The 24,146-nt window shown below is 41.0% G+C and overlaps 1 protein-coding gene across 3 annotated transcripts; it reads left to right on the top strand.

The window, feature by feature from the left end:
* The first annotated feature begins 517 nt into the window (after positions 1 to 517).
* On the top strand, positions 518 to 12,263 carry dusp12 (dual specificity phosphatase 12). 3 transcript variants are annotated; one of them, XM_030074985.1, is made up of 9 exons: positions 518 to 574; positions 675 to 797; positions 1,227 to 1,497; positions 2,921 to 3,034; positions 4,028 to 4,146; positions 4,255 to 4,342; positions 6,046 to 6,137; positions 6,426 to 6,505; positions 11,257 to 12,263. In XM_030074985.1, the coding sequence occupies exons 3-9, from the start codon at positions 1,235 to 1,237 to the stop codon at positions 11,398 to 11,400; spliced, it is 900 nt and encodes a 299-aa protein (XP_029930845.1). In that variant the 5' UTR covers positions 518 to 574; positions 675 to 797; positions 1,227 to 1,234; the 3' UTR covers positions 11,401 to 12,263. The 3 variants fall into 3 exon arrangements, with proteins under 3 accessions (XP_029930845.1, XP_029930843.1, XP_029930844.1); XM_030074983.1 differs by lacking the exon at positions 518 to 574 and having other exon boundaries at positions 581 to 797; positions 6,049 to 6,137; XM_030074984.1 differs by lacking the exons at positions 518 to 574; positions 11,257 to 12,263 and adding an exon at positions 10,240 to 10,571 and having other exon boundaries at positions 581 to 797.
* Positions 12,264 to 24,146: the final 11,883 nt, after the last annotated feature.

The raw sequence follows: 24,146 nt of genomic DNA, 5'->3' as shown, positions 1-24,146 counted from the left end.
CCATTAGATGTGCTACAGTCCAAATTCCTTTGTCCAACCAGGTACCCAAAAGCAATGACTTGCGATTGGACAGAACATATCTGTTATTCCATAGGGGTGAGTTGTGAGGAGTAAAATGATCAAATTACCAAGCTCCAATAAAGGAGAACTTGTTGGTGATAGTTAGAAAGTTTCACAGGCAATTTACATACATCATAATCACAGCGCAACAGAAATTCAATACCTCCCATTTTTTGAAAAATTGCTTTGGGAATGCTAAACCAAAAAGAGTCTTTATGTCAAATAAATGTATTCAGCTATCTTAATTGTAGGACACCATTCATAACTGAAAAATCAATAGCATTTAACGCACCCTCTACAACACTTTTGACCACATCAGCTCTCCTAATATATTGGCATTTTTTTTGTTGAAAGGGTAGTTCACTCTGGTCCACACTCCATCATAGTAGGGGGCGATAATGCACCTTAGAGTTAGGTGCCACCCGCCGTTAAAACAAAAGAAGAAGAAGGTCTTAAACAGAATGGTTCCGGGCTTTGTTTCCGGTCGGATCGTTTGACAAGACGAACCAAACAGGTTAGGAAAACATGGCTTTAGTTTTGGGCTGCAACTAGCGTGGCATTTTGTTTGATAAGAGTCTTTTTAAGGAACGTTAACAACTATTACTTATTAATAGGAACCGAAAGGCTGCCAAAGCCAAGCTGTGTGGCGAGATATCTGTGGAAGTACCTTGTGAAGGCGGTGCTAGCTGGCTGCGAGGCGGTCACAACACAACACGACGCTCCGCTTGGACAGAGCGGTGAGCCAACTTCTGACACCTTAACGATGCCTTTATTTAATATATATATATATATATATATATATATATATATATATATATATATATATATATATATATATATATATATAATGTACGTAATCAGAGCAAAGGGTGGCTATTTTGAACAAACTAGAATATATGTATACATGTATACATGTAATGTATACATACACATATATACATATGTATATATATATGTATATATATATATGTGTGTGTGTGTGTGTCTGTATGTATTATGGATATGTATGTATATGTGTGTGTGTGTGTGTGTGTGTGTGTGTGTGTGTGTGTATATATATGTGTGTATATACACACACACACACAGGTATACACACATAAATAAGATGTAGTAACAACAGTAACAATATATATTATTGATTGTGTGTGTGTGTGTGTCTGTGTCAGTGTCAGTCATGCTCCTGGTTGATGGTGGTCTTTACATCGGCACTGCAGCCGACCTGAATGACAGCCAGGCCCTGACCAGTGCAGCTGTCACTCACATCCTGTCAGTGGACTCTGCAGATCCTGCCCCCCTCCTTCCTGCAGGCGGGGGCTTTCACAGGAAGTGGGTCAACGTTGTGGATGAGCCAACCTCTGACCTCCTTAGTCACATGGATGACTGCTTCCTGTTCATCCAGGAAGCGGTGGAGGACGGAGGGGCTGCCCTCGTTCACTGGTAGGGGTTAGTGGTCAATTTTGAATTCCAGTGCATGTCATTAGAAAAGCCAAATGGAAATGGCAAAATTCCATGAAACTGACACACTTTGAAAGGTGGGAGAGAAACGAATCAATAAATAGCAATGGAGCCACTTCTGTCAAATGCTTAATGACATCTGATATGTGATAGGACAACATTTCAGAAGTGGATGTATACATTTCACACATCTCTGACTATTTTTTCCCCATGTTTTTTTTTTTTTTTTTTAACAAATGTGACATTATTTCATTTCCTCCCAGCTGTTCTGTAGGACAGTAGTGGTGCTGTCTTCCTCTCATTGTTACTGAGGGCTGGATACTTAACTTAAAATGGAAAAAAACACATCTATCTAGAGACAAACTCAAAATATCAGTAAAATATGAGCTATTTCTGACATTAATATCCTGACAGACTCTTTAAAAGAATAAAAAGCTCAGTATTTGCTCCTCCTGTGGTCTGTCCTCTCTCTCCCTCACTGTCCTGCACTCGCTTCAGCCTGTAAACAGTCATTAGCTGTTAGCTTAAACAGAGAGCTGAAAGAGGCAGGTTTTGGACGAGACAGGAGAAAAATATCGCTTTTCACATACGGAAGACAACATGGCACACATGTCGCACTCACCTCGGTCAGTGACAGCAGCAGCGACAGAAAGACAGAAGATCAGAAATATGACAGACGACAGCGCAGTATGAAACAGCACTAGCATTTTGACAACAACATTCAAATGTGGCGCTACGGACGGCGGCAGAAGTGAGCAAGATGGTCAGAGTTCAGGGATGATGTATGTAGTGTGTCCCAATAGTATGCATACATATGGATACTGCATATAATATAACACTACATGCTTTGTAAGGGCAGCTGCAGTACATACTAAAAGTAAAAAGTAGAAGTATGTGAACACAGGGAATGTTTCAGGGAATCATACATGTTTTTGTAGTGGTAACCCCCATTTCACAAAAAAATACACTTAATATCTTTACTTAAATTCCTTCAAAGACATCACTACAAATATTATGAGTCTGGCAGACTTAGATGTACACTGAAACTTGCTAGGTTCATGGAGGCATAATTCTAGTTATTTTTTTAACTGTCAACATTTTTTACTTTTTCAGAATGTTAGCTCGGGGGAAGTCCAGCTCAACAGCAGGAGGCTAACAGTTAGCATGTGGAGCATCCAGCCAGTATCCAGCACTCAGTAACAATGAGTGGAAGCTAGCACCACTACTGTCCTACAGAGCAGCTGGGAGGAAGTGAAATAATGTCACATTTAGAAAAAAAAAATGGGTGAACTAGCCCTTTAACTGGTGGCCAGTAGTTAGGTCATTCCATAGATGTTAGTTTAGCCAACAGAGTCCAACAGAGCATGCTGAGGAATGCTAACAGAGGATTGCGTGTGTGTGTTAGCCAGGCTGGTCGCAGTCGCAGCGCTGCCATGGTAACAGCCTACCTGATGAAGAGACACCAGCTCAGCTTCACTGAGGCTTACCACCGACTGCAGAGCACCAAACCAGATGTACAGTAAGAACTGTGTGTGTGTGTGTGTGTGTGTGTCAGTTTTAATGAAGCCTACATCTGCCTACACACCAACATAACATGAACCTTAATGACTCTTGTAGGAGTTTGGGCTGTTGTAGCAGCATATAGATATAGATTTCAGTTCAATAAATAAATGAATAAGATATAAATTGCAGAAAAATTTGATGATTTATAGGATCACACCAGTGATTTGGAATGTTTGTCTGTTTACTACAGTTTACCCACATCAAACCATTTGGCAAATACATGTAGTTAAGATTTCACAACGTGTAATCAAATTTCCTCCATTGTCAAATTGAAAAAAACATCACATCAGAATGTTATGCTTCTGCAGCTAACAGTCATCACAGAACTGATAATTGGCTATAAGAATTTTTTAGGGACTATGACCATTTCACTCTGCCCAGTTTCAAGTCATCAATGTCAAAAATGAACAGTGCTGCTGCTTTTAAGAAACTAATGTTCACTGTATCACGGTGATGGAATAGTGGTGTGAAGAAAAGTCTGAAAGTTCATTTTCACATCGTAATGGAATGAATGGAAACCAGTGGCTGGATAGAAGGGAGGAAAAATTATACACACTATCGATCACTTGTTAACATGAATAGGAACAGCAGTAATTCCATTTTGTGATACATGAACTTCTTTGACTTTGAAAACTTCAGATGTAATCAATCACGTTACTCTCAGTTTGATACAGGCTCTGAGACACTGCGTCGTAGCCCGCGTTCATTTTGTCAACGAAAAATCATGACACATTTTTTGAATGACCAATTTTACAATCATAGTGACATAATCATCACTGTGTTTCCGCACTGCGCTCCCCAGTGATCACCTGTCACTGTGGGCAGGTCTTGGATTTGCTGTTGATAACAGTTTGTGTGGTTTCTTTGTTCAATCATGGTGGCCATCAGTGCTCATGCTAATAACTCAGTTCTTCTGTTTACTCCAAGCTAATGGGAAACTGTATTTCAGGGTGAACCCAGGTTTTGAGGAGCAGCTGTGTCTGTATGAGGACATGCAGTGTGTAGTAGACAGATCAAGTCCTCTGTACAAACAGTACAGACTGACCAAGCTCACTGAAAAATACCCTGGTAACTGCACACACACACACCCAGGATGACAGATAAACACCACTGGAAAACATGCACACTTGAGATGTAACATTTGCATTCTTTACTTTAATGTGTGTGTGTGTGTAGAGCTGCAACAGATCCCCAGCGAAGTGTTTGCTGCCGACCCAGCTCATGCTAGTTCCTCTGAAGTTTCCTACAGATGCAGGAAATGCAGGTGAACAAATGAAGGAATTTGTTGGCTAGGTTCACAAATATTTACTTTGTCACAGCTGAGGTGAAAGGCATTTTCAAGAAGTAGGGCTGTGCCATATATTGATTTTATTTTCAGTTACAATTTTGGCTTCCTACACTGATGAACACCAGAAAATCGACACAAAACTATGTAGGCTCCACTGCATTTAGCAGGCATTGCCCTGGCCTTTTTGCCCTTTCTGTGCTGTTGATTCTTTTTAATTCCCAACAATCCATCGTGTTGTGTTTTTTGATTTGTTTTGTTTTTTTTTTGTGAGCAAATAGGTAGTATAGAACTCCTTCTTCAGCAACTTGATGGCAATAAAATTCCTATCAAACTGTCTAATTTCCTCAAGCAAGTGTTACTTTTCTGGTTATTAGTCTAAACATTACTTGATGGCATTTGAAACAATAGTGAAATTACAAAACAGTAATTTGTACATAATTGTATACTGTTGGTAACACAGTTATTAAAATGGACATTTAATCAGCTATGCAAAGTATCTTCAAAAATAAAATTTCAGTATGTGTGAAAGAATATTTGATTGAATATTGTGATGTATTTGAATCAATACAAATTTACTGAGACTTCAAAAGTAGTTGATATAATCAACGTAAACTTTCCACAATTAAGATAGAAGGAATACATTTTGAGGTTAAGAAAAGTACTAATAATTAGATTAAGAATAGCAACAGCCGGTGTCATTGTCAAGGTAACATGCTGTCCCATATTCCTCATCACCTTACACACTTGCACACTCAGACCAGAAACAGTGAGATGGTCGACTCAGGGCTACTTCCATCACCATCTCTGGAAAAAATAAAGCCCACTACATATTTTTCTTGGACCAATAAAACTGCATGAGGCTTATTTGTTTGAGCAACACATTTAAACTGCTGTCATATGTTAGCAGTGCTGCAACATGTTTAACTCACACAGTCATTCTGTACATATTTTTTAAGGCGTCGTAACTTTTCTGGGTGAGGTGATGATGTAGGCCTGTGGTGCTTGGACATCTGAGTTAGTACTGTCTTCTGTATCATGTATGAAAGGGATGGATTTTCTTCTCATAATAAGAATGCACCATATGTGTATAGCTTTTTGGCTCATTGAATTACTATAGAACAACTGCCCACAGTAAAAATAGCTAACATTAGCTTCATTCATGAGCTCTGCCATGGGCAGTGGCTAACTTACTGAAGACATCTCCTCATTCATTTTGACCTGAGTGAGAACTCAGGCTATATTTATCCTCTTTGGCTCAGGGCTATATGTTGAATGCCTGTATTTTACAGTGAGCAGCGGGCAGTGGCAGGGCACTATCTTAGTTCAACAAGGCTCAACATGCTCTTTTTGATTTTATTCAGTCCTTTTTTAAAAAAATCAGTTTTTTTTGTCTTTCAGTTCATTTACATTTAAAGTTGAAAGACATTCACTGATAAGAACCCAATTTCTTTAAAAAGTAAAATAAAAGCATTAGTTCCCAAATCAGTATTCAATCATAATAAATAATCATGTTCTCATTATTGACAAAAATAATTGATAATTTTTGCTGTAGGTTTAGTGGATGAAAAATAAATTTCAAATAAAACCAGTAAAGTGAAGAGTCATTTTATAGTGTTAGACTGTTTAGAGGCTCATATCCTGCTCTGTTGTGGTGTCAGCATCTGTCCTCTCCTCTGTAGAAGAACTCTATTCCGTGGTTCCAGTATTCTGAGTCACCCGGTGGGAGACGGTGCTTCAGCATTCAGCCACAAAAAGGCCGGTAACTTCACTGGTAAGAAGAGCTGAGAGTCTGACTAAGTGGTTTCCAGCCATCTATACAAAAAGAAGCTAATATGGAATCCCAAGTCACCCCATTTGGAAGACAAATGGGGTGGCAGTAACATTACCCAAAGTGTTAACATGAACCAACTTTGTGGTCCTGCAGATTTGGTACTGTAACAGCTGGACCTAATGATTATTTCTGTTAAGAGGATAGTTCACCCATTGTGACTGCGACAAAACTGCAACATTATCACAATGGCTGGTGTGAAAAAGAAGTGATGGTTCCTTTGTTTTCTAGGAAATGTCCAGTGTACTTCATACTTCATTGAACCAGTTCAGTGGATGGAACAGGCTTTACTTGGAGTGATGGATGGACAGGTAACACACACATTATTTCAGTTTGCTCTGATGTAAACTTACTGTTGAGTATTATTTTATGATACCATCTCTTCAGCCACTCATTGGAAAAAAACAATTTGAAATCCATCAGTAATAATCACAGATGGATTTCAAAGTTATTATTTATCTCCAGTAAATAACATTTCTGTGAAGAGCAATATCTGGTGCTCATAAACAACAAAGAGCTGAACACCCTGCTGAAGGTTGTGTGCATAGAATTTACACTAAACCAAATGTAGATGAATGTTTATGTTAATAGCAGGAGAATTCTACTATTACATTGTGGCCCGGCAACATGAGAAACTGTTCATGACTGCAGATAACAAGTTTTTTCTCTCAATTGAATTGCGGTTAATAGTAACAACTAGACATTTGGCTTTACAGTTAGGTCCATAAGTATTTGGACAGGGACACAGTGGATTTGAAATGGAGTAATCAAGACATGACTGAAGTGCAGACTTTCAGCTTTCATTTAAGGGCATGAGCAAAAATATGGCATTAACTGTGTAGGAATTATAGCCACTTTTATACATGGTCACCCCATTTTCAGAGGCTCAGAAGTCATTGGACACTTGCCTGAAAAGCAGTTTCGTGGCCAGGTGTGGCCTTTTCCCTCGTTATTCCATGACAAATGAAGAAAGTAAAAGGGCTGGAGTTCAGTCCAAGGGTTTGCATTTGTATTTGGTGGCTGTTTATCAGAACCTCAACATGCGATCCAAAGAGGTGTCTGTGCAGGTGAAGGAGGCCATCAGGCTCAAAAAGAAAAAAAGAAAAAGAAAAGGAATGCAGTGGTAAGCTCAGCAACACCAAAAGGCCTGGAAGACCACAGAAGACATCTAAAGTGGATGACCGAAAAATTGTTCCCTTCCTATTAACAACGTCTAGGGAAGTCAAAAACACTCTTGAGGAGGTAGGCGTATCATTGTTCAAATCTACAGTCGAGACGTTCGCAAGAAAATAAATACAGAGCGTATACAACAAGGTGCAAACTACTGGTGTCACTCAGGTACAGGAAGGCCAAGTTAGACTTTAGACTAAAAAAGCCTGCCTGATTCTGGAACAAGGTTCTTTGGACAGGTGAAACAAAGATGAACTTGTACCAGAATGATGAGGAGAGAAAAGTGTGGAGAATGAAAGGAGCAGCTCATGAGCCAAAGCAGAGCACATCATCTGTCCAGCATGGTGGAGGCAGTGTGGTGGCATGAGCATGTATGGCTGCCAGTGGAGCTGGGTCCCGAGTGTTTTTGATGATGTGACTGCTGATAAAGTAGCAGGATGAATTCTGATGTTTATAGGGCTGTTCTATCTGCTCAGATTCAGCCAAATGCCACAAAACTGATTAGGCTTTACACGATCAGGAGTTTTGGGGCCGATCAGTGAGTTTAAATAAACCGATCACCGATCCGATCACATGAGGGAGCAGTATGTCTATTTAAATAACTTGTTTATTTACTGTATATACAATCTTTGCCATGTCCCAAACTGACAGAGATGCAAGGGTAAAACATTTATGACCTCTAGAGGGCATTCAAGGACTGGCCAGACAGAAGTTCAAAGTTCAGTCAGGTCAAACCAAAATAACTTGAGACAGAAATAACGGGCACAACAACTTACTGTAATTAAATTACTTTATTGTAATTAAATTACTTTACAAGTAAATACTGCAAATAAAGGGCAGTGATGCTGCCTCAAACATTCATAACTCCATGAAATTAAAAGTCACACTAGTGCAAATTAAAGGTAGTATTAGTAATGCTGCCTCAGAACATTCATACACAACTCCATGAAATTAACAGTCATACTAATGCAAATAAAGAGCAGTAATGCTGCACTAGAATTTGGCTAGCTCAAAAATAAACAATGACAGTCAGGTCAACAGAAAATATGGCACCCACCGATCAGATCGGTGGAAAGCCTAAAGCTGAGAGGATGGCACAGTGCAGATGGACAGTGACCCTAAACATACTGTGAAAGCAGAGTTAGAGTTACTGAAAGCAAAGAAGTGGAATATTCTTCAGTGGCCAAGTCAGTCCCCAGACCTCAACCCAGCTGAGCTGCTTTTCACCTGCTGAGACCAAACTGAAGAACTAAAGACCCACAAACAAGCAGCAGCTGAAGGAGCTGCAGTAAAGGCTTCAGAGCATCTCAAGGGAGGAAACTCAGAATCTGGTGATGTTGTCCATGGGTTCCAAATGTCAGGCAGTCATAGACTACAAAGGATTTTCCTCCAAATATTGAATCTAATCCTTATAATTGAAGTTATGTATGTGTGTTGTTTGTCAAATTACTTGAGGTGGGGTGACAATGTATAAAACTGGCTATAATTCCTAAACAGTTAATGCCATATATTTGTTTAACCCCTTAAAGCTGAAAGTCTGCACTTCAATCACATCTTGATTACTCCATTTCAAATCCACTTTGGTTGTGTACAAGGGCAAAATTATAAATATTGTATCACTGTCCATATACTTATGGACCTAACTGTTTGTCATATATATACCGTATTTCACCAATTAATCGCCCGGCTGCAAATAAACGCCTGGGGTCTGCACCCATTTTGCATATTAAACGCCCACCCGAATAACCGCCGGGGTGATTATTTGCATCATAATGAGGTAACCCAAAATAAGGCTACTCACCTTATTTTTACAGAGGTAAACAGTTAGCTGCACAATAACTGTGCGGCACTTCTGTTTTCTGTCAAAATAAGAGCGCTAGCTAACGTTCGAAAAAAGGGTGTACTGTACTGTACCATATTGTAAGTACTTTTGTACTAAAAAATATGTTGGACAGTAACTGTCATCACAGTAATGGCCTGGTGCAGGTCTGTGCAAAAATAAATAAAGGCCTGCAGCGAATTGCCGCCTGGTTCTTTTAAACGCCTGGGGTCCAAGGTGATTTTGCGTATTAAACGCCCGGGCGATTAATTGGTGAAATACGGTAGTCTAATCAGATGCAAGCGTATATAATGTCAGTCCAATACTACTGAGGTTTGTCAACAACTTAACTAATATTAAGGTTTTTGGCCATTTTATTAAAGGAATAGTTCACTCATTTTGAGAAAAAAAAAATTTCACTGTTACACTCCTGCTATTCAGGTGAACTTCCGCTGGCTAACATTTTTAAAGATAACCACCATACCAGTGATTTTGAATGTTTGGCCCATTTTTTATAGTTTACTCAGATTTTTCATTGCAACAAACTGCTTGCAAATCATGTGGGGTTAGTAAAGACTTAGACTGTTATGGTCAGTTCAGTCTTGTGTGTCACAATGCCACTGTAGCTATGCCATAGGTTTCTGTGGCTCCTGCGCAGGAGCTTCCAGCTGCCAGGCACCTCTCCACAAATGTAACTGTGTGTAGGGCAGCACAATACCACAAGATCTGTGATTTATCTGCCATATCGCTTTGTGCTGCTTCTGTTGTTGCACGCTGGTTTACACTGAGAAAGAATAAAAAACATGATTCTAGTGGTTGTCTCTCTTCAACCAGCTGGACCTGAAGATGTTTCCTAATGTAGGCCTATGCTGATGTTGCCAACTCATCCCCAAATTATTCAGGCCGCAAGATGTCACTGAATTCATGATGAGAAATAAACCAAAAACATTGTTATGGACACCAGCAGTGTATAAGACAGTAAAAACATTGCTCTAATAATGTTTCAAATAATGGAAACAGTATGTTTCTGTTTCTGTCTGCTTCATTGGTACACAGATTGCCCAATACACAACTATAAATGCTCACACCAGCCAAGGACGCTACAGCAGAACTACAGTGACACTTCAACCTACAACTTACTGCTGTTGACGTAGATTTCACCACAGCTGACACTTTAAAATAACTACCACTTTGTCTTCTTTTTGTTTTAAATTTTTTGTTTGTTTAAACACTGCCAAATGTGTCATATTGAATTATATGCCTAATATACTTTAGACTGCAGAATAGAAAAATTTTGTTGGCAAAGTGAAATAAATACCAGTGACTTTGCATGTTTAGTATATTATCTACAAAATGTTTATACTTCACCTTTCTGCTCATTTTTTCCCAGAACAAGCAGTTGTATTTTAGAGCTCCCATATCATTTTTGCTCCCTTTTATCCAGCCATTGGTTTTTATTCATTCCACTACAGTATTATATATATTATATATATATATATATATATATATATATATATATATATATATATATATATGAAAATGAACTTTCAGAGACTTTGAACTTTGTTGACACCAGTATTCCATCACTGTAGTAAAGTGCTGCACATTAGTTTTCCTAAAAGTGTTGTGTTTGGTGACCGGTAAATGTTTGCTTTCCACAGCCAATTATCAGTTCTGTGATTTATGAATGGTGACAAGTTTGTTAGCTGCAGAAGCAGAACATCTTAAGGTGTGAGTCTCAACCAAAAATTCATATTAAAAAATGGAGGGGATTTTGAGTAAATGCTGAAATCTTTATGATTTGAAAATGGTTTGTTGCAATATAAAATGTGGGTAAACTGCGGTAAATAGGCCAAATATTCAAAACATTAACTTGTATGAGCCTTTAATGAAAACAATAAAATTGTTATCAGCTGATCCTGGGTGGAAAAATAAATTAGTGATGGTTATCAGTCCAACAAATCTCAATCAGAGCATGCTTACACAGGATTCACTATCAGTGTACTTACCCAAACTGCCTGCTCTCTGTCTTTGTTTATGTACATCTGTCTTTGTGTGTGTGTGTGTGTGTAGCTGTTGTGTCCCAAGTGCAGCTGTAAGCTGGGTTCATTCAGCTGGTGTGGTGATCAATGTTCCTGCGGCCGCTGGGTCACTCCTGCCTTTCAGCTGCACTGCAGCAGAGTGGATGAGATCCAGCAACTCAGCATACTGAAATAACACATACACACTCTCACCCAGGCACCTGTATAAAGATCTCACACACACACATCACGTCAGCAGTCACTCACTCACCAACAGAATGGATAACATTGTATTTTTATTGTGACAACCTTTTGGGAAAAGTGAATAAAGGTTATATAACAGTCCTAAAGCCTTTGCAGTCGCTGATCTTGTAAGCATGTTTGAAGAGGTTTATTAGTAGCACTGTCCAGTAGGCTTGTGTCATCGTACAGCAGCATCGCCCAATCACCCAATCATAGCTGTAACTGTCACAGTAGAGAGAGAGGATGACATGCAGCAAATGGCCTGGGGTCGGATTTGAACCCAGGACACTGCGATCAGGACTCAGCCTTAACAAGTGGTTCGTGTTCTACCAGGTGAGCTACCGGTTATCCCCAGTAGCTCACCAGTAGTTTCATAATGTTTCAAAAATATTTTTTGCAAATATTCAGGTGTTTTTTGTGCTAATTTTGCTGTGTTTTTTATACTGTTCCAGTAATTTTGTTTGTTTGTTTTTTGCTTATTTACTAGTTGCCTTTTTCCCATGTTTTTGAAAGAAATGAGATTAATTTGCTCGGGTTTCAAAGGGTTAAAACTTTTAGCGCAGAGGACCAAACATTCAGGGATGCAAAACTAATCTCTTTTATTTATTTTATTTATTTATCTTTTTTTTTTTATTATTATCTTTTGTTCCAAACTGGGGTACTTATTTAAATGTCTTCTAAGTGATTTCATGTCTACCAATCCTGTCACCTTTTTATCCCACCATGCATGTGCATCTCTGAATTTAAGGAAACTCACGGGGCTAAAGTTTGTAATCTGGAATATTTTATATCTGAAATAAAGACAATCATCAAGTGTGTGTGCGTGTGTGTGAAGTGTGTGATCTTTGTTGTGTCACTAGATACTGTCACTAATGAAACTCCTGGACAGATAGAATGAAGCTACTCATTTGCCACACACTGCTCTAATCTTTAAGAAAAAAGGGGAAAAAAAGTCCATAAGCCTTGCCTCCTTTTAAACATCTGTTTATTGAAAGTTTTCATTTTTGGTAGGCAACAGCCAAATCAAAATACTGTACAGGAATTTAAACAGATTCAACGCACACTCTCAAAACAAGACAAACAGAAAACAAAGATAGAAAACAATGGTGCCAGACAAAAACAAAACAAGAGGGCAGCAGTGACACAATCTCAAGTGTATAAAATAAAAAATAAATAACATACAGCAAACCAGTCGACTCTGACAAATGATATTGACGAGTGGAAGACCAACTCTCTAACCTGTACCAGACCTCAGCTCTTCAAGCATGGTTACTACTACTACTAGTAGTAGGTGCTCTCTGTTTGACAGAGTGAATTAAATTAAAATAACTGCGGCTACGCTTCCTGGAGTCCTTGCTTTTCAGTTTTAATCAAATTGGAGGACAAAAATTGATCAATTATGACACCTCCTTATTTTAATTTCACAGCTTTATTTTTGTTTTCTACCCTCAGTAAAACCAAATGCAACCAATTGTTTTTGACACAAACATGCCCTCAAGAGGAAATGTTTCATCCTGTATTTATTAACAGACATGTATTCATATTGTATATATAACTAACTGTAACTGAAAGGGGAACATTAATAATGGGAGAAAGAGAATAGAGGAGGGGTGTGTGTGTGTGTGTGTGTGTGTGTGTCTGTCTGTGTCTGTCTGTCTCTGTGTTTGTCAGTGTCTCTCTGTGTATCTCTGTTTTTCACACATCACAGTGGCATTTTTAACAGTTGCAGCTGAAGTTGCAGTTATAACAGCAACTTCCTGTTGTCCGTGCTCTGAAAAATGTCAATGACCTCATTGAGGTTGATTGGAATATCCTTCTCAATTGCCAGTAAAAGAAGCTCTGACAACCTCTCCTCTGTGCAAAGGGTGCAAAGTTTTGTTTTCACCGGCTTCAGTTTTGAGAAAGAACGTTCCACAGTTGCTGTAGACACCAGAAGGCTGCCGTATGTCCTCAGGAGCTCAGTCAAATTAGGGAAAACCAGATGTGCATTGTTTTCACCACTGAAAGAATAGATGTCACACTGACTGGTGAGGGGCATGAGTATGAAGTATGGAAGACCTTAAGTTCTGTCTGCAATTTGTCTTCTTCAATGTTGTAGAACTGGCAGAGTTTCTTCACAGCTTGCACTGCCTCTGTTGGAATTGTTGCTGTTTTCCAGTTCTCTGGGACGGTCAGGCAGTGGAGGGCATTCAAGATTTCCCACGTGGCGTTATCTTCTCCTTTAAAGCGTCTCTGAAGCTCTTGTGCCATTGTGTCCACAAAACCGTAATACACTTTAACACGGTAGTCGTCTTGCAAATTAGGGAAAGTGTGGTCAGCAGTAGCTGTTGTGGCAATGACCTTGAACTCTGCTGGCATTTTCCTCCTCCTAGCTTGACCAGGAATCTCAGTTGGGGGGTCCAGGCCCACTGATGCAGCCTCCTGTAGCCTGTTTAAACATGTTCTCAAACTCCTCCTCTGTTCTGCTGTGGGCCAGCCTCTGAAAAACTCCATCAACAACTTTGTATGCTTCAGCCAGGTCTATGTCTTTCTGCTGCAAAGCATCAGAGGCCACTGCAGTCACCTGGAAGATTGGACAGGTGATCTCCAGACACAGGAAGAAGAAAGTTGATGCTCTTGAGAAGAATCATGGCATCACCTGCTGAAGAGTCTGGTGGGTCTTGCTTTGTCATTTCCTCAAGAAACTGCATGACAGCTGGGAGGACCTTCCTCAGAGTGTGAAGGGCAGTTTCTCTGCAGGCCCACCGAGCGTCTGACAGCTTCTGCTGCTCCAGTGGACGCTGATCAGGGTCGGTTGGATGAGTTGGCCACAAAAGTATAAACTTTTTCAACTAAGTTGAAAAAGCTGACAAAACAGATGTTCGACTTTGCACTTTCAACTAACACCAGATTAAGGCAATGTGCCTGACAGTGCACATACAAGGCCTTTGGATTTCTTTTTAGGATTCTTGACTGACTCTTTTATGACTTCCAGGTGTAATTTAATTACACTGTCATATTTGCTAAACAGCTCCACCAACTCTAGGAAATTACCTCGACTTTGGCTTGACAAGGTCTCATCATCTCCTCTAAAAGGCATGCCTTGTCTTGCCTCTTGAAGACTGACGGCTAGTAAGCGGGACAAGATTTCTCTGTTTTTTTCTGTTTCCATGTCTTAGCAGCTTGTGATGCACGGTCACCCATTTCAAAAGCTGCCTCTAGTGATCTCTTTTTAAAGTTGTTCCACCTCACCATAGTGCACGTGTCATTCTGAGGCACTGTGCTCTTTAATTCTCTCCAGAGCCTTTCTCCAGCGATTCACTCCTTCTGTTTTCCAGGTTTTGCGGCTTGTGTATTTTTCCTCATTCAAAAAAAAGATGGCAGCTGAAACAAAACATGGCGTCAAGACTTGGGGAGTACTCTAGCCATGCCTTGTTCTCATACCATTTCTTTTGAAATGACCGCCCCTCTTCATTCTTTGGAAGTGATGAGAGCGCTGGTCGACAGGGTCCAGTACTGTTGCACAACTGAATGAAGGCCTCATCATATTTGATGTTTAATTGCAGGACATGGGCAGGGTCATTTGGGTGGGTGGGTCCAAGTAGATGTGAGAATGCCTCCCTCTGGTTACAGTCTCCTCCTGGCTTGATGCTCCATCTACCTCAACATTTTGTGTCATCTGTAATTCAGTCTCTCCCTCTCTCACTCCAACCTCTGTCTCCTGGCTAGCTGCTCCCTCTACCTCAGCATTCTGTGTGAGCTCCTCAATATCCTCTGACTCCTTTCCTCCAGCCTCTGTCTCCTCCTGGCTTTCTGTTCCCAGCAAACTCTCATTTCTCTGAGGCACAATGTCTTCCTCTTTCTCTCCTTCCATCTCCTCATCTGACCTATCATCACTCACTCCCTTTTCATCTGGAAACAAGGCACAATTTGCTCTTAGATTAATCTAATTAACATCTCTTACACCTCATCAATAATTATCCCACCAAACATAACGATAAATAATGTAACAGAACGACAACATTGAAATTGTGTTTGTTATTGTTGTTCTCTCTAACCGAATACTTCTGCAATGTAAATAGCTGGTACATGTTATTCTTACCTTTTGTGCACGTTGTCATCCAGCTGGCGAGTGACCCACTGCCTTTCGCAGCCTCACGCAGCTCCTTTTGTTTCTGCTTTAACCTCCTCTCCTTACGAGGCATCTCTGCAGAATGAAATATGATCGTTAAACTACAATCTGATGCACATAAAACACACACACACACACACACACACACAGTGACATTTCATACCTTTTCAAAAATTGATAGCATGATATGAGGGGCATTCCTGAATGAGGCCCTTCTCTAAATTCCCTAATAAAATCCACGGCATAGATAACACTGCCATTCCTATTGACACCACTCCATTCCTCAAGACATAAAAAATAAAACATACAGTATTATGCAATTCCCCCCATAACAAGGGCCAGTGTGATTAAGCACTGACGAAGGAATAAGGAAACCAAGTTCAACTTTGGAGTCACTGCATTGCCCTTCACCGTCTGCACATTCCATCAGGGCCGTTGTTTCTGCCTCCAGTTGTGCCATCTGATAGGTTGGAGGGCTCTTCTTCTCGATGGCAGTGACAATCAACCTTTCAAACAGAGATCAAAGACAGGGGATACAACAACATCCACACAACGTTAATACGGTCATCATACCAACCAGGGAGAGAAACACAGACACTATCAGACCTTTCCATTTGCCAAATCATTGCTCCAATATGCCACCTAGTGGGTTATCTATGCCTGAGTGCTACTGTCCCTTGACTGCTCTTCTGGTTCTGTTATAAGGTCGGTCTGTATGTCCATCCCTGGAGGATCATTCCCATATCAACAGTGGAGCGACTATTACCACAGAGAGTAAGATAAAAACCCCTAGCCACCAGTATTTAACCTGGTGTGGCTTCCCCGTTCCCTCAAACATCTTAAGCATTATTGATCAATTCCTTATATATTAGCAAGCAAAACAATCTTGTGTCCTGGCTTTGAAGTCCTTTTTATCCTAGAAGAACCTTTTCTTGGAGAGCTTTCAACCTTCCTATTAGTTCATCAGAACACTCTTCCTGCACAAGGCAAAATTATTCATTTCAATCACAGGTATACTTTGGCTTACCTGAGTATATGCAAAGCAGATTAAGATATATCTTTACCCAGAAATGAAACCCATGATAGCTGCTGGTCCAGGTAGAAAATGAAGCGCTTAGCTCGTCTAAGTAATATACTACTGTTAATATCCCCAGCTTGACTACACAATGTTTTCTTGCTGACCATATAATCGCATGGGGTGGCTCTTCTTGTTCTACAGGTAAGATTTTTCCCCACACATTAGTACGTGGGATGTGGAGTTTTTTCTGCTCTACGTCTGTGTTTTCTGAGTTGTTCAATGCGCTCTTGGAATTCTTCCTATGTTTCTCTATCTCCTTCACCCTTTGACATCCCCCTTGGGGCTGCCTGACTCTACCACAGTGTTCCTTATCTGTTCCAGAATCCTAGCTGGAGGCTCCGCTGCTGCACACTGGCTCCAATGATACCAGCTGTCTCCTTTGCCCTGCAACCGGACAGCATGCGATGTTCTCTCCACCACCTTTTACGGCCCCGTCCACCTTGGCTCCGACCACTTTCTCTTCAGCAGGACTCACTCCGTGGCGGGTGGCGCCTGGTCCTCCTGGTCCCCTTGAGCTGCTGCAACCTGTGTTGAGAAGGCTGACATAGTATGGCTTATACCTTATTGGAGCTCCAGTCTCCTCCGTCGTCTGGACTCCGGCTCCCGGTCCCGGGAACTGCTGCCCTGTTGTTAGCTCATAGGGAGTAAAACCTGTTATGGAGTTTACTGAGCTTCTGATGGACATCAGAGCTAGTGGTAGGGCATCCACCCAGCTCAATTTGGTCTGTGTACACACTTTACCTATTTTCCCTTTAATGGACTGATTCATCCTTTCCACCTTGCCCTGTGACTGGGGGTGGTACACTGTTCCAAATGCATGCTTCAGTCCTAGCATGGCCTCTACTTCCTGCAGGTCTCTGTTCTTGAAATGTGTGCCATTGTCTGACCTGAGCATGGGGTGGAATGTGATTCTGGTCCTCTCATGAGTGAATTTCTTTCCTGATTTATTCTTTCTACCTCTCTGGTATTTTCAGCTATTAGTCTACTGGTCTCTCTGGCTGCCTGCTCCTTTTGAGCTGATTCTTGTGTCATCTGTTCCCTCAAGCTGTCCTGCATGGCTTGTCTTAACTTCGCCCTAGACTCCCTATATTCCTTCTCCCCTATCTCCTCCATGTCCATCACTCCATCTTTTACATACATCAGTTGCATCTGAAATGTTGCATATGGAGGGGGCTGTGTTTCAGGTATTTTGGGATATATTGGTGCTGAAGGTGAGGTTTTCTCTTTTTCTACATGTTTTGCCTTAGATTTTTCTTCATTTATGGTAGCTTTGTGATTAGTTTCCTCTGCCATACATGCCATTGTCATGTTGTGTAACCGAGCCCTTCTCTGTTCTTTTTCCTCTGCCTCTCTTCCACTTCCTTTTAACCATCATTGAGCCTTTTTCCTTTTTGTTATGTTCATCTGCATCGTCTTTAGCTTCCCTTTCGGCTTTTCCCAAATAACATGTGAGCCCTTTTCTCTCCTTATCTTTTGGAACCTTATTACTTGACTGTAAATCTTTCCACACTTCATCATATTCTTTCATTACTGTATCTTTTTTTTTTTTTTTACCTTTGGGCAGCCCTGCTGAGAGTTGCACTCTAGTTTGATCCCATTGTTGTTTAACAGTTAACATTACATTCGGAGGGCATCCCCCATATTTTTTCACATTCTCTGTCAAATTCTCCCTCCATTTCTATTTTACTTCTCCCCTCTCAGTCGCCAGTTGGTTTGTATGACACTTACGTTCCGAACTACCAACCCGATCAGAGAAAACTTCAGTAGCCAGTCAGTTTATATGGCAACTGACCCAATCAGCGAACATCGTCAGGCTGCTTGCGTTGACACTGTTTAGGTTTCTGCTGCTGACTGTTTCCACTGAGACACTAATTCAGTTTTCTCTGAGACACCATTGAGTTTCTACCACCCGCAAAAAGAAATACAATACATAACACAACTGCAGTTTATTCAAGACACATAAAACAACTTACTTAAGACACACAAAACAGTTTAACCAAAACACGCAAAACATTTAATATTCACTATTGGGCCTAATGTTGTGAGCGTTGTTTTTATGAAAACCTGCTCATGGGACTTTAAACCTACTCACTTGGGGACTCTAACCCCACGGCCATGCGCTGCTTTTGTGGGGACTCCAAGGGTCTTTAAACCCGCCCGTGAAAACTTTCAGTACTGTTGTAGCTTTCAGAGTCTAACTCCCAGGACTTTAAACCTGCTGTACAGTTGTAGCTTTCTCAGGGCCTTTCACCCGCAGGACTTTAAACCCACTTTTAATCTACTACTTTATTCATCTACTTCATACTAGGATACTTGTAGTATAATAACAACACACAATTTGGTATATCCAATCGCAGAACTTCGATAAAACAGGCGTCTGCTTACCTTTTTCTTTTCAGCGGCCGCTTGTTGTTGTCACCATACTGAAGTTATCCGTTGTCTTTTTGTCTTTCTCCGCCCGTTATTTAGCTGTAGATGAATAAAGCATACAGAGCTCTGGGTCTCGATCTTCCCATCCCTGACAAACAACAGAGTGTGTCAGTTCACAAAGTCTGACAGACTATCTTTTCCTGACCCAGTCTGATATACTATACAGAATGTTGCATAAACATGTGAATGTGTTCTTCTCCAGGATTGGTCCGTTGATCTGACTCCATTCTCTGCCTCGATGTTCTTGAACTCCAGTTGACCCCCACCTGTAGCTATTAAACTCCTATTAGCTCCCGTTTCTGAAACCACAGAGCACAACACAACACATCCTGTGTCTGTGCCCCTCAGGGGTCTCTTTACCATATATGGGGTAATCAAGGTCTTCTTCTAAGAACATCACTTTCCCGTTTTTGTCAGCTACTTTTCTTATATAGTTATTTCTGCACATCTCTGTCTGTTGCATATCTTCAGTAATTTTCCACTGTCTCTACAATATCCTGTTTTGCACAATGTTCTTACAGCAAACCTTATTACTTAAGCATAACCTTCCTATGGATTAATAAATGCATCACTTCTGATTAATGTATTTTACTTATTATTGCTAAGCATCAAACCATTGCATATAGCTACAGATGCCACTGCTGGAACAAGTCAGTTTATGAAATTCCTTCCCTCCGAGATATTCCACCATCAACTGTAAATGGTGTTTTTGCAAAGTGGAAGCGTTTAGGAACAACAGCAACTCAGCAACTAGGTGGCAGCACCATGTAAACTTACAGAAAGGGGTCGCCAAGTGCTGAGGAGCATAGTGTGTGAAAGTGGCCGACGCTCTGCTGACTCAGTAACTGCAGAGCTCCAAACCTCCTCTGGCATCACCATCAACACAAAAACTGTGTGCCGGGAGCTTCATGGCATGAGTTTCCATGGCCGAGCAGTCACACGCAAGCCTTATATCACCGAGCAGAACAGCAAGTGTCAGATGGAGCGGTGTAAAGCACACCGCCACTGGACTCTGGAGCAGTGGAAACGTGTTCTGTGGAGTGACCAATCACACTTCTCTATATGGCGGTCTGATGGACAGTCTGGGTTTGGTGAAACCAGGAGAACGTTCCCTGCCTGACTGCATTGTGCTGACGGTGCAGTTTGCTGGAGGAGGGATAACACTATGGGCTGGTGTTTCTGGGCTCGGCCTTGGCCCCTCAGCTCCACTGAAGGGAAATCTGAACGCTTCAGCTCACCAAGACATTTTGGATAATTCTCTGCTTCCAGCTTTGTGGGACCAGTTTGGGGAAGGCCCTTTCCTGTCCCAGCATGACTGAGCCCCAGTGCACAAAGCAGCTCCATAAAGGCATGGCTGGCTGAGTTTGGTGTGGAAGAAGTTGACTGGCCCACACAGAGCCCAGACCTCAACCCCATCCAACATCTTTGGGATCAACTAGAATGGAGATTGCTAGCTGGGACCTCTGGTCCAACATCAGTATCTGACTTCACAAATGCTCTTCTGGATTAATGGGCAAAAATTCCCACACACATTGCAAAATGTTGCAGAAAGCCTTCCCAGCCTGTGGATGCAGAATGGGATGTCATAAAAGCTCCTGTAGGTGTAATGTGATGTGTAGGTGGTCCAATACTTTTATCCAGATAGTGTGTATGTGTGTGTGTGTGTAGCCTATATGTATATCTATGAGAGACATACCAAAAAAGATTTATAAAAACAACTTAAGCTGATGTCTTACTGTAAGTCTTTTTCTCTCTCTCTGTGTGTGTGTGTGTGTGTGTGTGTGTGTGTGTTTGTGTGTGTGTGTAACAATTTTCCTCTTGTGGCTTCCCATAATCCTTGGCAACCGCACTGTTCTTTTCCGAGGACTTCACTGATCACACACACACACAGTGGCAGTCATGCCAGACTACAAAGCTCGTTTCAGAGGCTGGAACCACAAACCACCACAGGATCTTGGAAGTGTGTGTTAATATGTCCCATCTGTGCCCCACACTTTATTCCACTTACAAATTCTGTTCAAGTCCATTTAATAAATAGTTCACCCACTATCACAACTCATACCTGTTTGAACCCTTTGGAACCTGAGAAAATTCACTTGGTTTCTTTTGAAAACATTTTATATTTAACATAATTACAAGAAAATCACCATAAAATAAAAAACACAAAATTAACCAAAATCTGAATATAAATAACAAAAACATTACCAATGAAACGGCCACAAATTTGCCCAAAAATGGGGGGAAAAAAACAAGGAAATGAAATGTTCAACAATCTAATGCAGTTCAATACAGCTGTGCCATAAATTCCACCTTATCAGAAAGTTTAGAATATTCAGTTTTTGTTGACATTGTGGAGTCATAAATGAGTACAACCCCTTTGAAGATTAACACTTCTATCAATTTCTCACTGAAAATGAGAACAAATCACTGTATTCTGACAAAACTGAATTTTATTAAACATTTATTTTATTCACAATATAACAGTGTGGTCACCTTATACATTGCTTTCAGAAAGTATTCAGACCCCCTTCATTTTTTTCACTTTTGTTATGTTGCAGCCTGATACTACAATCGTTTCAATTCATTTTTTCTCTCATTAATCTACTCTCAGTACCCCATAATGACAAAGTGAAAACAGAATTGTAGAAATGTTTGCAAATTTATTAAAAAGGAAAAACTTAAATATCACATTGACATAAGTATTCAGACCCTTTGCAACAACACTTGAAATTTAGGCTACGTTTACACATACACAGGTATTTTTAAAAACAGAGACATTTCCCTTCGTTTGTGCCCTTCGTTTACACGCAAACGGCGAATTCGCCTCTGAAAACGATTCTTTCTAAAAACTCCGGCCAAAGTGGAGATTTAGGAAAACTCCTGTTTGGCGTTTGCATGTAAACTGAGAAAAACAGAGAAATACAGAGTTTCAGGCAGCCGACGTCACATGATGCGCCAAAAGTGCGCGCAATGTTTACATTTGGCTATGGTGATCATAGACATGATATACGTATATTATGTCTATAATGGTGATGATCATGGATGCATTCACAGTAGCAGTCGCATTTCTGTCCATATGTTTGCATTTTCAATTACAGCAGCTTGGAGCAGAGATGAATGAGGGCTCAGAGGTCAGTCTCCTCCCTCCAACACAAAGAGCCAGCCAGCGACACCGCCAGCATCGCTTGGGTCCGACCTGGGCAGACTGCTGTCAGGTTTGGCTTCTGATTGGCTTGCATGGCTTTCTCCTTCTTCCTACACCACCGCTCATAGGCTTGGTGTAGTTATGATGGTGCTAATGGTGTATGAAGGTTCCCAAGAGCACAGTGACCTCCATCATTCTCAAATGGAAGAAGTTTGGCACAACCAGGACTCTTCCAAGAGCTGGTTGCCTGGCCAAACTGAGCAAAGTACAGGGATATCCTCAATGAAAAGAATGGCAAAAATTCCCCCAATTCAGATGTGCAAAGCTTGTTGCATGATACCCAGAAAGGCTGTAACAGAGCTGCCAACTCTCACGCATTGGCTGTGAGACTCACGCATTTGATTGGCTCCACACGCTCTCACGCCACACCTCCGATTTCTCACGCTGAAGTGCTCATCAAGAGCCTTTTTTTCTTTTGACTAAAAATGGTTCTGTTTATCTGTGATCTATCTGTTGAGCCTGAGAAAAGCCACTTGTGATCGATAAGTTATGCCTGCAGAGCAGAGGCGGGGCGGCTGGGCCACTTTTACAAGAGGCTCAGCCAATCAGAAGAATCTTTTCGATCAGTCAGGGACTTCCACTCACCCCACCGGCATATTATCCAATGAAATGAGTCAGAGGCTACTCACATTACAAAGTTTGTACCGCGCCCAAGCGTTCATGCACGAGCACATGCACGGTCACGCACGCAGCGCGAACGTGGATACGGTGTAAATCATGCAACTTTCCTCTTGCCTCCGCAAAATCGTTTAATGTGTGCAGTGCGATTACCGGCGAATCGCCGCGTTGTGCAATCAATAATGAACCATGTTGTCTGTGTTGTGTCCGTTGTGCTGCAGCAACCGCATATAAACAAAAGTCGGTTTATAATGAAAGTACGGCAGTCTGTGTGCGCGGCGCACCTGTCAGATCCGGCAGACCTGGTGCCGGCCTCTTGAAGCTCATGGAGAGAATGCCAAGAGTGTGCAAAGCAGTAATCAGAGCAAAGGGTGGCTATTTTGAAAAAACTAGAATATGAAACATGTTTTCAGTTATTTCACCTTTTTTGGTTAAGTACATAACTCCACATGTGTTCATTCATAGTTTTGATGCCTTCAGTGAGAATCTACAATGTAAATAGTCATGAAAATAAAGAAAACGCATTGAATGAGAAGGTGTGTCCAAACTTTTGGCCTGTACTGTATATATATATAGATAGACATATAGATATATATAGATATAGATACAGATATATAGATATATATATTTATCTAAAGAGAAGAAGAAAAAAAGAAGAAGAAAAAAAAGGTCTGTCTCCATTATGTACAACTCCTTTATGTTTTATTGAATAGTGGTGTTCCATTTATTTGCAAAGTGAATAATCTAACCCTTTAAATGTAACTCTCTTGTATGTTTTGTGTTTTTCAGATATTTTGATTGTGGAGTTGGAGAACATCATGGAGAGTGAGTGTAGGAGATGCAGGAGAGTCAGCGACCACTGATGTGGATTCATCTAGAAACTCACCACCAGTCAAATGTCCACGCCTTCTGTCCCGGTACAAGGCCCACAAGAAGCGCAGCTCAGGCCAGGATGCAAGTATTGCAACACAGATAAACAAATACTTTGATGCCATCCAGGACTCTGACATTGACAATGCTCTTGTCTTCTGGGCCAAATACAATGACAGATTCCCACAACTCCACAAGTTGGCACTGAAGGTGCTGTCAGTACCTGCCACTACAGCACCAGTGGAGAGGGTTTTTAGTCGAGGAGGCCTCATGATGAGACCCCACCGAGCACGTTTAGGTCACAAAATGTTGCAATCTCATTTTTCTAAAATGCAACCAAACTCTACTTTAAACTCACCAGTGTAGTGAGTGGGCCGTTTGCCCTGC

Source organism: Myripristis murdjan, chromosome 17 (assembly GCF_902150065.1).
Source record: "Myripristis murdjan chromosome 17, fMyrMur1.1, whole genome shotgun sequence".
NCBI lineage: Eukaryota > Metazoa > Chordata > Actinopteri > Holocentriformes > Holocentridae > Myripristis > Myripristis murdjan.
Note: the sequence above shows the minus strand (reverse complement) of the source record. Positions and strands in the feature narration are given on the sequence as shown.